We start from the raw sequence: 12581 nt of genomic DNA on the forward strand, positions 1-12581 counted from the left end.
GGTCCTGGCAGCAGAACTGCAAACTCGGGGCTCAGGCCTGTTTCTGAACCTCAAAAAGGTTCATCTCCTGAAGCCAAACCCCCCCTTTCCTATATTTGGCCAGTAGGGATGGTGGGAAGAGTTCATCCCACCCACCACTTTTGTCCGAGGCAGAATTTTTTAAAGGGATAATTAAAATTCCAGCCGAGAACATTCGATTCCTTCTTGCTCGAATTTGAGGCTTTGTACTGGTTAAATTCACCTTTTAACAGCTTCCTTCTGGAATTAGAAGATAGTTGCTCCACACTAAAACGCTGTTTGCAGCAGGCACAGAACCCTCCCCAGGCACAGAACCCTCCCCAGGCACAGAACCCTCCCCAGGCACAGAACCCTCCCCAGGCACAGCAGCTTTTGAAAACCAAAACTGAGGGAAGATGTTCCTGGGCCTGAGGAGGTGGAGATGAAAAGAAGGACAGAAGCCCCAGGATGCCATCGATGGACAGTTTTTATTGCTGAACACAGACACTACGAGAGGGAGGAGAGGAAAGAGAAGGGAAGAGCAAAAGAGGAGACAAAAGAGGAGACATCTTCCACCAGCAGCTGCTGACAGCACAAACCACAGCTGGACATCTGGGACAGAAAAACCATGGCTGGACATCTTGGACAGAAAAACCACAGCTGGACATCTGGGACAGAAAAACCACAGCTGGACATCTGGGACAGAAAAACCATGGCTGGACATCTTGGACAGCACAACCACAGCTCAATAACTTTTCCAGCACAACCACAGCTGAACATCTTAGACAGAAAAACCATGGCTCAACAGCTTTTCCAGCACAACCATGGCTGGACATCTTGGACAGAAAAACCACAGCTCAATAATGTTCCAGCACAACCATGGCTGGACAGCTTGGACAGCACAACCATGGCTCAACATCTTTTCCAGCATAACTATAGCTCAATAATTTTCCAGCACAAACATGGCTAAACATCTTGGACAGAAAAACCATGGCTGGACATCTTGGACAGCACAACCACAGCTCAATAATTTTCCAGCACAACCACAGCTGAACATCTTGGACAGAAAAATCATGGCTCAATAATTTTCCATCACAACCACAGCTCAATAATTTTCCAGCCCAGCCATGGCTCAATAATTTTGCAGCCCAGCCATGGCTCAGTGATTTTGCAGCCCAGCCATGGCTGGACACCTTCCCAAGGTGCCCAACAGTCCGATATCATCCAACTGCAGCCACCAAAACCAGAGGTGCTGAGGCAGCAGGAGCAGAAGTGTCACAGGAGGGGAAGGGCAGAACCACTGAGAGAGGACGTTTCCCGGGGCAGAGGCCCCGGGGTGGGCAGAGCAGGGGAGGTCTCAGGGGCTGGCAGGGGGGTCTGCAGCCGGGGGGTCCGTTCCGGGGGCGCTGGGGGCTCAGCAGGGCCGGGAGCAGACGGGCTCCAGGCACACGGTGTCGCAGGGCTCCACGCACTTGGTGGGGCAAACCTCCACGCAGGGGCCCTGGCAGGGCTCGGGGCACTTGGTGGCACAGGGCTCGGGGCACTGGGCCGGGCACTGGGCACAGACATCCACGCACTGAGGGGCACAGGGCTGGGCACAGACGTCCACGCACTGAGGGGCACAGACGTCCACGCACTGAGGGGCACAGGACTGGGCACAGACGTCCACACACTGAGGGGCACAGGACTGGGCACAGACATCCACGCACTGAGGGGTGCAGGAGGAGCTGCACTGGGTGGCACAGACATCCACGCACTGGGTGCTGCAGGAGGAGCTGCACTGGCTGGCACAGGGGGCCTGGCAAACCTCCAGGCACTGCGCCGGGCAGGGCTCGGGGCACACGGCCTGGCACGGCTCCACCACCCGCTTGACCCCCTTCTGCAGGCAGATGGGAGGGGGCAGGCAGGGCTGCTTGCACTGCTCGTAGTAGGACATCCTTCCCGGGGCGGGCACCGACGGGCACAGCTGCGAAGAGACACCAAAAAATCAGGACATGGAGAGTTTTCCCCCCTCCGGGCGCCGATTCCCGGCGGGTGGGACTGTTTGGGGCCAGGGGGAGGAGAACATCGCCCGGGTGGGGGATTTCTGCCTTCAGATTTGGGCAGTTAACGCTGCCAGGTTATTCCTTCCTTCCCTGGGAATGCTCAGGGGTCACCCTTAGGGAGCCCAGGGCTGTCAGCTTTGGAGACTCGCCCACAGTGAAACTTTGGAGTGAGGTGGAAATGGTTCATTTCCTTCATTTCCCGGCTTTCTTAGTTAAATCAGGAATTTTTCCGTGGCTTAGCTATTGGTTGTCACCTCCTCAGACCCTCACAGCCACCTGAGCACGTCCCCCTGGGAGCAGACAGGGAGCTGCTGATGCCCAAAGACCACAAACTCAGACATTATCCCATAAAACCATGGAATTGTGGAATGGTTTGGGTTGGAATGATCTTAAAGCTCATCTCATCCCACCCCCTGCCGTGGGCAGGGACACCTCCCATGGTTAGCCTGGGCTGCAGACCCAGCCTGAGGATCCTCTGGATCCTGGGATGTCCCCGGAGCTGTCTCAGAATTCCCGGGCTCCTCCTTTCCTGGGACAAGGCTTGGCCCAGAGGCTGCAGCTCCTGTTCCCAGATAATTTCCTCCTCTTCTCCCAGGTGCCTCCTGCAGCCCTGCCTGCAGGAATTCTGCAGCCTCCTCCTTCCAGCTGCTGCCTCTTCCCACCCATCCCTTTTGAAGTGCAGCATCCACTCATTTATTTCATTTCCAGACTTAATGAGGCCCGAAAAAATTAACCGAGATAGAAGAGGAGGGAGGATGAGAGACAACCTTCTGAGGAGGTGACAGGACATTTGCAAGCTACTTAAGGCAGAGCAAACTCCAAACAAGAGTGGAACATCCTCTCCCCAGTCCCCAGACAAATCCCGGAGGAGAAACCCCACAGGCAAAGCTCTGGAAAAACACCCTCTTGACCACAGCCACCAAGAGCCCATCAGCTCCCTGATAAACCCCGAGAGACTCACCAGTTCAGCCGGGCAGGGAGGGAGGCAGGAGCCAAATGCAGTGCTGGGAGCATCCCAAGGAGAAGCTTTTATACGGCGCCGGCTCCGGAAGCGGGGCAGCCCAGGGGGGTGGACACCGACCACAAACCTCCCCGGGCTCCACCTCCACGTGCCCGGCACATTTGCTCACATCCTAATTTTTGGATGGGGAACCCTCCTGCAGGAAGAGCATGTGATGCTGAGCAGGCTCCTCTGCCCCCTCCCCGGGTCAGGTGGTTCCCACCGGGAATGGCGGTAATTAAAAAGCAGCAGGTGAGGAATTAATTGCTTTTCAAGAGCAGATTTGGTGCTCTTGAAAAAAAGATTTGGGGCTGTTCTCAGCCCCCTGATTTCCATAAACCTCTGGGTGACGCCTTTGGGTTTTTCCCAGTGGTTGTTATTAGGGAAGAGGGACAATTAATTTGATTTACTATGAGAAATATCCCAGCCCGATTCTCATGGAGAGGAGCAGCTGATTCCCCCCGTGGGCCACAACCAATTCCTGCTCCTTTGATGCCTTTTAAATCAGTTCATTCACCCAACCCATGGAGTAACAACATCCCTGCTTGGCCATTCCAGCAGGGACACACCTGCAGGTACCCTGAGAACCTCATCAAACCCCTCGAGGCAAAGTATCCCTCATTTTAGAGACATTTTTGGCTCCAGCTTAAGTGGGGTTCAGGCCCAGGATGCCACATGAACACACTGAAGGGGTTTGCTGGTAAAAACTGGGAAAAAACCCCTTGTTTCTCCAAGATATTCCCATCCCAGAGGTGGAATGTGGTGGGTGTGTCCCAGACCACACTTGGCCCTGCAAAAACTGCCAGATGGGAGAAAAACCCAACCAGCCAACCCAACCTGACCCCTTCACCATCCTGTTTACACCCCAGACCAGGGGTCAGATGGAGGATTCCAGGAGTCAGCCCCGGATCCATCCCTGGGCTGACAGGGAAAGCCTGGAATTCCTGCCCTGGGCCCACGGGAGCTGTGGGATCTGCTCCTGACGCTCTCAGGGGTGGCTCAGCCTTTCCACAGACTCAGCCCCCCTCGTGCTCTTCCTCCTCCTCCTCCTCCTCCTCCCCTCGAGGCTCCTCCGCCCCCGGGGGGGTTTTTGGGGATGGCAGGAATAAAACTGGGACTGGCAGAGTGTGGTTTGCTTGTCCCCAACGCCTGATTCAGGGCTGGGGGAACACCCGTGGCTGCATCCAACAGGCTGCAAGATGAGCAGGGAACCGGCTCGGGTTTAGGGGTTGAACATTGAAGCAGATTAATCCCTTCCCCACCTTCTCCTCCTCGAGCTGCTGGGTGAGGAAATCGTCCCCCAGCACTTCCAGGTGCCCTCCCAGCAGCCTCCAGCAGTTTTCTCGCTGAGGAGCATCTCAAAGTCCTGCTGGGAGAGCTCTTTGTGCTCTCCTTGGGCTCCAAAACCCCCACGGGGACGGTCCCACCCTCCCTTCCCACAGCGAGTTATTGGACACCCCACAGTTACATCTGATGGGCAAGAAACCCCCTTCTGGGAGGACACATCAATTTATCTGCGTCTGTGACAGGGGGGAACATCAGAGGGCTGGGTTGTTACCCCTTAATTGACCCTTATTTGTGGGTCTCTATTAAATTCATGAGCAATCTGCTCCCTTGGCTGGTCACATCGATGGCAGTGAGTCAGGACCCCCCAGCAACACCCTTTGGTGGCCAGAGCTTGGGCTGCTGCCCCCTGAGCACTGAATTCTGCTGCCCAGGAGCGTTTTTTTCTGAAAAACCCCACAAAACATCCCCTTGCCAACACTTCTGGCCCCCAAGAACCCGAGGAGCTTCTTCGTGTTCCACCACCAGGAGCTCCCAAAGGGGGAGGCACTTTTCTACCGGGGGAAAAAAAGAACAACCAAACCTATTTCATGAACTGCTGAACGATTTGCTTTGAAATAGGATCCATCTGGGTTTTACACAGCCCTTGGTTTACCCCAGAGCCTCCTGCAGGAGTTTTCCTGCTCTGTGCCATCAGCAAAGACTTCCAAGATCATCCAGTCCCCCCCGTGCCCCATTCCCAGCCCAGAGCACTCAGTGCCACAGCCAGTCCTGCCCTGGGCACCTCCAGGGCTGGGCACTCCCCCACCTCCCTGGGCAGCCCCTGCCAAGGCCTGAACACCCTTTCCAGGGGGAAATTCCTCCTCATGGCCAACCTGACCCTCCCCTGGCACAGCTTGAGGCCGTTTCCCCTCCTCCTGTCCCTTGTTCCCTGGGAGCAGAGCCCGACCCCCCCCGGCTCCCCCCTCCTGTCAGGGAATTCCAGAGCCAGAAGGTCCCCCCTGAGCCTCCTTTTCTCCAGGCTGAGCCCCCCCAGCTCCCTCAGGAGTTCTCCAGCCCCTTCCCCAGCTCCTCTGGACACGCCCCAGCCCCTCTGTGTCCCTCTTGCTGTCGTTGCCCAGGACTCACATTTTGCTGGAAAAGCCTTTTCACAGGAATCTGGGATTCTCCCCATTCCCTCAGCCCTCCCAGCCCACTCTGCTGCACCTGCCTGCAATTAAACCCTACAATCTGGGGCTTCCTCACAGCCCACTTTCCCCCGTCCCCCTTCCCCGCCAGGGCAGGGTGGGAGGGTGGGATCCAGCCCAATTCCAGCTGGGGCTGCTGTCCAGCCCAATTCCAGCCAGGGCTGGGGATCCAGCCCAATTCCAGCTGGGGCTGGGGATCCAGCCCAATTCCAGCTGGGGCTGCTGTCCAGCCCAATTCCAGCCGGGGCTGGGGATCCAGCCCAATTCCAGCTGGGGATCCAGCCCAATTCCAGCCGGGGCTGGGGATCCAGCCCAATTCCAGCTGGGGCTGGGGATCCAGCCCAATTCCAGCTGGGGATCCAGCCCAATTCCAGCTGGGGCTGCTGTCCAGCCCAATTCCAGCCGGGGCTGGGGATCCAGCCCAATTCCAGCTGGGGCTGGGGATCCAGCCCAATTCCACATGGGGCTGGGGATCCAGCCCAATTCCACATGGGGCTGGGGATCCAGCCCAATTCCACATGGGGCTGGGGATCCAGCCCAATTCCAGCCGGGGCTGGGGATCCAGCCCAATTCCAGCTGGGGATCCAGCCCAATTCCAGCTGGGGATCCAGCCCAATTCCAGCTGGGGCTGCTGTCCAGCCCTCCTCTGGCTCTGGGCATAGCTGGGATGCCAGGGGGCTGAGTGGGGGGTGCCCTCGGCCTCACATGAGCACGAGTGGCTCACCTGTGGCTCACCTGTGGCTCACCTGAGGCTCACCTGTGGCTCACCTGGGGCTCACCTGGGGCTCACCTGGGGCTCACCTGCCCCCTGCCCCGGGGACTGTTTGCTCAGGGGATGAGCTCACCCCTCCTGGGGACGGGGATGAGGAGCCCCAGCCCGGCCCCATCCTCCCCTTTTCCTGTTTACTGGGGCGGGTGAGTGCTCGGGCAGGAATGATAAACGAGGGCCTGGGTAATTAAACCTCGGGAAGAGGAACTACCTGTGGTCAGGAAAAAATGCCTCAGCCCCTTTTATCCTTGGCCTTCGGACTCTCAGAGAGATCTGCTTGGATTTCCTCCGTGTTTTGGGGAGGAAATCCGGTTTTCCCTGGGATTTGTTTGTGTTTTACTGGGTAAAGCTGCGTTTTGATCTCCGAGGAAGATCAAAACCTTTCAGAGCTCAGGGCACGCGTGGCCTGACAGGCCAAGAGCTGTGATTCCACCACGTTTTCTCACCCTGAGCTGCAGTTTTCTCCCTGTTGGGGCAGTTCCATGGGTGTAGTTTGATCCAGGTGCTGATCCAGGGATCCCTGTTTCCCTGCTTCCCTGTTTCCCTGTTTCCCTTCCCCCAGCCCCACCTGGAAATGAAGTCTCAGCTCTCTGCTGAGCTGAGGTGAATTAAAATCTGAAAGATTAAATACCATGCAAACACCAAGCCATGAGAAGGGAAAAATCTTATCTGGGTGCCATTTTTCCCACCTTCAGTTCCTTTATTCCCAGAGGGTTCTTCCATTTGATTTGGGAGCAGGAGGAAAGGAATTTGCTGCCTGCACAGAACCTTTCAGCGAGTTTTAAAGGAGTTCTGGGGTAAAATTAAACCTGCACGGGGAGAATTTGTGGGGGTTTTTTATGCTGGTTCTCCCCAACCTGCTGAGAGAGGAGGATGGAAGTGGAACTGTGAGGGGTGGGATGGTTTGTGTGAGGCCAAATGTCCCCAAACCGCGTTCCTTGGGCGGGATTTGTCACTTCCCACTCCTGGCTGGCTCCTCTTCCCGAGGTGAGACGGTGACAATTCCCGGGGAGGCACCAGCCCCGTGCCCCGGGCTGTCCTCAAAGGAGCCTGTGGGCGCTGCCAGACGGGCACACCCCTGTCTGCCGCCTCCCCCGCGCTCGTCGCTCCTCCCTCCAGCATTCCAGGAGGGATTTGCTCACCCCGACCCTGCCCTGGCCCATCTCCCTGCCTGGAAACCTGCGGAGCACGAAATCTGCGGAGCACAGAACCTGCAGAGCTCAAAACCTGCAGAGCACAGAACCTGCAGAGCACAGAACCTGCAGAGCACAGAACCTGCAGAGCACAGAACCTGCAGAGCACAACCTTCCTCTGTAACAGGGAGGAGGTTTGGAGCCCCTGGGGACGTTCCTGGCTCCCAGGTGAACAGTTTTCCAGGAGATTTGAGGCCGAGGGGGAAGCGATGGGAGCTTTGGAGCACTTTGGGAACCCCCCTTTGGGGTTCCAGAGCCTTTCCCAACCCACGGGAGGGGGATTCCTCGGGATGTGCAGCACCCCCTGTCCCAGCAGTGAGCTGGGATATTTGGGATATCTGGGATAGCAGGCCCTGAGCTCTGCTCTGGGGATCAGGGACAGGACCCAGGGAGTGGCTGGAGCTGTGCCAGGGCAGGGTCAGGTTGGATCTCAGGAAAATTCTTCCCCCAGAGGGTGGTTTGTTGGGCACTGCCCAGGCTCCCCAGGGCAGTGGGCACGGCCCCAAGGCTGCCAGAGCTCCAGCAGCATTTCCAAAAGCTCTCAGGGGTGTGGTGGGATTTTGGGATGTCCTGTGCAGGGCCAGGAGCCGGACTTGGACGATCTGTGTGGGTCCCTTCCAACTCGGGATGTTCCTTGATTCTCTCATCCCAGGGGGGTCTCAGGTCTCCAGCTGCTGCCTTAGACCTTTCCAAGCATTCCAGAGGGAGCTGCCACTCTGCAGATATCAGGATTTAGGAAGAAATCAAAAGAATAAAACAGGAGTCCAGGGCAATACAGAAGTGAAGGGAACACCGGGGTGGTGCCGAGATCGTTTGTTTTATTCGGTGGGAAGGGGAAGGTGACAAAGGAACAACAAACAAGGACATTCCTCCACCAAGATCAGAGTTACAGGCTCTTTCTCCCAGGAAATATTCCCGGGGGCACAAAAATCACTCGGTTACATGTACAAGGAAAGGCACTTTCTTGAGGTGAACACGGCAGGAACGGGGCAGGAAAAGCAGCGGAGGATTTTCTGCTCCCGGAGCAGGGAGGGCACCGGGGAAACAAGGACGTGAGGGAGAGCTCCAGGGATTTACAAACCTCTCTCAGTCCTCAGCCTCTGGAGACCCCCCAGGGCAGTGGCTCTGCAGGGCGGGGTCTCCTCAGGATCCCACTGGGAGCCCCCTCAGAGCCCCCGGAATTTGCGGGAGCGGAGGGGGCAGCGCCGGCCACAGGCGGGGCAGGCCTGGGTGGCACAGGACACCTGGGTGGCACAGGGGGTAGGACAGGACTCCTGGGTGGCACAGGGGGTGGCACAGGACTCCTGGGTGGCACAGGAGGTGGGACAGGACACCTGGGTGACACAGGGGGTGGGACAGGACTCCACGCACTTGGTGACGGCCTGGACGCCCCCACGGCAGGGATCCACACACCTGGGGGCACAGCTGGGCACGCAGCAGGGATCCTGGCACGTGGTGGTGCATTTGGTCACCTCTTTGCAACAGGGATCCTGGCACCTGGTGGTGCACTTGGTCACCTCCTGGCAGCAGGGATCCACACACCTGGTGACAGATTTGGTCACCTCCTGGCAGCAGGGATCCTGGCACGTGGTGGTGCATTTGGTCACCTCCTGGCAGCAGGGATCTTGGCATGTGGTGATGCACTTGGTCACCTCCTGGCAGCAGGGATCCACACATCTGCTGGTGCACTCGGTCACTTTGCAGCAGCAGCAGGGAGGGACACACCTGGGGGTGCATCTGGTCACGTATCCACAGCAGGGATCCACACACCTGGTGGTGCACTTGGTCACATCCTGGCAGCAGGGATCCACACAGGTTGTGGTGCACTTGGTCACATCCTGACAGCAGGGATCCACACAGGTTGTGGTGCACTTGGTCACATCCTGACAGCAGGGATCCACACACCTGGTGATGGATTTGGTCACCTCCTGGCAGCAGGGATCTTGGCATGTGGTGATGCACTTGGTCACCTCTTGACAACATGGATCTTGACATCTGGTGATGCACTTGGTCACCTCCTGGCAACAGGGATCCACACACCTGGTGATGGATTTGGTCACCTCCTGGCAGCAGGGATCCACACAGGTGGTGGTGTATTTGGTCACAGGTCGACAGCAGGGATCCACACCCCTGGTGGCACATCTGGTCACACAGCAGGGATCCTGGCACGTGGTGATGCACTTGGTCACCCTCTCACAGCAGGGATCCACACACCTCGTGCTGCACTTGGTCACCCTCTCACAGCAGGGATCCACACACCTCGTGCTGCGCTTCGTGACTTTTTTGCAACAAGGATCCACACACCTGCTGCTGCCCTTGGCCCCTTTCTTGCAGCAGGGATCTCCACACTTGGGAGAGCACTTGGTCGTCTTCTTGCAGCAGGGATCCACGTACTTGGAAGAGCACTTGGACACCTTCTTGCAGTAGCAGGGATCCACACAGTGGGTGGTGACACAACAGGGATCTTGGCATCTGGTGGTGCATCTGGTCAGGTCCTGGCAGCAGGGATCCACACATCTGGTGGTGCATCTGGTCACACAGCAGGGATCTTGGCATCTGGTGGTGCACTTGGTCACCCCCTGACAGCAGGGATCCACACAGGTTGTGGTGCACTTGGTCACCCCCTGACAGCAGGGATCCACACACCTGGTGATGGATTTGGTCACCTCCTGGCAACAGGGATCCACAGACCGGGTGGTGCATCTGGTCACACAGCAGGGATCTTGGCATCTGGTGATGCACTTGGTCACCTCCTGGCAGCAGGGATCCACACACCTGGTAGTGTATCTGGTCACACAACAGGGATCTTGGCATCTGGTGACACACTTGGTCACCTCCTGGCAGCAGGGATCCACACACCTGGTGGTGTATCTGGTCACACAACAGGGATCTTGGCATCTGGTGATGCACTTGGTCACCTCCTGACAGCAGGGATCCACACAGGTGGTGGTGCATTTGGTCACCTCCTGGCAACAGGGGTCTTGACAAGTGGTGACACACTTGGTCACCTCCTGGCAGCAGGGGTCTTGGCACGTGGTGATGCACTTGGTGACCTCCTGACAACAGGGATCCTGACATGTGGTGGTGCACTTGGTTACTTCCTGGCAGCAGGGGTCTTGGCACGTGGTGGTACAGCTGGTCACTTCCTTGCAACAGGGATCTTGGCACGTGGTGATGCACTTGGTCACCTCCTGGCAGCAGGGATCCACACACGTGGTGGTGCATTTGGTCACACAACAGGGATCTTGGCACGTGGTGGTACATCTGGTCACCTCCTTGCAACATGGATCCTGGCACGTGGTGACACACTTGGTCACTTCTTGACAGCAGGGATCCACACAGGTTGTGGTGCACTTGGTCACCTCCTTGCAACACGGATCTTGGCACGTGGTGATGCACTTGGTCACCTCCTTGCAACAGGGATCCTGGCATGTGGTGGTGCACTTGGTTACTTCCTTACAACATGAATCTTGGCACGTGGTGGCACATCTGGTCACACAGCAGGGATCCTGGCACGTGGTGGTGCACTTGGTCACCTCCTTGCAACACGGATCTTGGCACGTGGTGACACACTTGGTCACCTCCTGGCAGCAGGGATCCACACAGGTCGTGGTGCATTTGGTTACTTCTTTACAACAGGAATCCTGGCACGTGGTGGTGCATTTGGTCACCTCCTGGCAGCAGGGATCTTGGCACGTGGTGACACACTTGGTCACTTCCTTGCAGCAGGGATCTTGGCACGTGGTGGTGCATTTAGTCACCTCCTTGCAACAGGGATCTTGGCACGTGGTGGTGCACTTGGTCACCTCCTTGCAGCAGGGATCCACACACGTGGTGGTGCATTTGGTCACCTCCTGGCAGCAGGGATCCACACGTGTTGTGGTGCATTTGGTCACCTCCTGGCAGCAGGGATCCACACACGTGGTGGTGCATTTGGTCACCTCCTGGCAGCAGGGATCCACACATGTGGTGGTGCACTTGTTCACCTCCTGGCAGCAGGGATCCACACGTGTGGTGACACACTTGGTCACCTCCTGGCAGCAGGACTCCTGGCACGTGGTCCCCTGGGAGCAGCAGGGATCCCTACAGGTGGTGCTGTAGCTGGTCACCCCCTGGCAGCAGGGAGGGACCCCCGAGGCCACGGCGAGGCCGCAGGGCCCCCCACACCCCGCGGGCTGTGCCAGCCCCAGCCCGCCCAGCTTCACGAAGGTGGTGCTGCCCAGGGGCACTCCGGTGTAGCAGCAGGGGGGGGGATTCCCGCGGGGATTGCCGCGGGGAGGCAAACAGAAGCCCTGCTGGAAGCTGCAGGCGGTGCCGCGGGGATCCGGGCGGGTTTTCACGGGGCAGCTCCTCACCAGGACGGCGGGGGGGGGGATGCAGAGCTGGGCCGTGGGGCACCCGCTGGGGCGACGCATCTCGGAGGGGAGGGGGGAGCCTGCAGGCAGGAGAGGAACAAACGCTGTGAGAAACGGGCAATTCAGCCCCCCCGGGGCTGTTTCACACCCAGAGCTAAACCATCCCTTCTCCAGGGGAACCCCGAGCCGGGAGAACAGCCTGGGATCCACAGCGGGAATGGACTCGCGGCTCTCAAACCACTTCTCAGGGCGGGAAAGAAAAGTCCCTGGGGCTCAGCCGGGTTACCCTGCGAGGTCTGAAGACACAACAACCACCCCCAGCCACCCACAGCCCCCCTTGGCTTGGGATTCACCTCTGGCTTTGCTTCCCTGTTTCCACCCAAAAAGGAGCCGACTGAGGCTCTGAGCTCTCCCTGTCCAGGCTCAGCCCCTCGGCCAGAGCAGGGACTGGGGGTCCCATCCTGGAAAACTTCCCCAGGGAAAGGACCCCACAGCTCCCAGCACAGCTGCTCTCCCAGCTCTCCCACAGGAGTCCTGGCTCTTCTCCCCCAGATTCCCTCCCAGGCAGCCCGAGAGTCTCCACTTCTTATCTCCCCTCCCACTTTTCCCCTTTGAAGTCCTAATGTTGCCTTTTGATCCCTCCCAAGCCCGACAATTTCCTGGATAAAACAGGAGAGCAAAGTCACGGGGAGGGAGAGAGAGAGAGGCTGGTCCACCCTCGGACACATCTTGATGATAAAGAGCAAAACAC

The 12581-nt window shown here is 58.0% G+C and overlaps 2 protein-coding genes across 2 annotated transcripts; both read right to left on the bottom strand.

The window, feature by feature from the left end:
- Positions 1 to 557: 557 nt before the first annotated feature.
- Positions 558 to 1999, bottom strand: LOC135404096 (keratin-associated protein 4-12-like). Its single transcript, XM_064638665.1, has one exon. The coding sequence runs from the start codon at positions 1931 to 1933 to the stop codon at positions 1412 to 1414; it is 522 nt and encodes a 173-aa protein (XP_064494735.1). The 5' UTR covers positions 1934 to 1999; the 3' UTR covers positions 558 to 1411.
- A 6642-nt stretch (positions 2000 to 8641) lies between these two features.
- LOC135403908 (keratin-associated protein 10-4-like) lies at positions 8642 to 11890 on the bottom strand. The gene is made up of 5 exons (XM_064638337.1): positions 11646 to 11890; positions 10386 to 11483; positions 9645 to 9734; positions 9246 to 9515; positions 8642 to 9152 (listed from the first exon to the last, which is right to left on the bottom strand). Exons 1-5 carry the CDS (start codon positions 11888 to 11890, stop codon positions 8642 to 8644), a joined length of 2214 nt encoding a protein of 737 aa, XP_064494407.1.
- Between the last annotated feature and the right edge of the window lie 691 nt (positions 11891 to 12581).

Source organism: Pseudopipra pipra, chromosome 29, assembly GCF_036250125.1.
Source record: "Pseudopipra pipra isolate bDixPip1 chromosome 29, bDixPip1.hap1, whole genome shotgun sequence".
Lineage (NCBI taxonomy): Eukaryota > Metazoa > Chordata > Aves > Passeriformes > Pipridae > Pseudopipra > Pseudopipra pipra.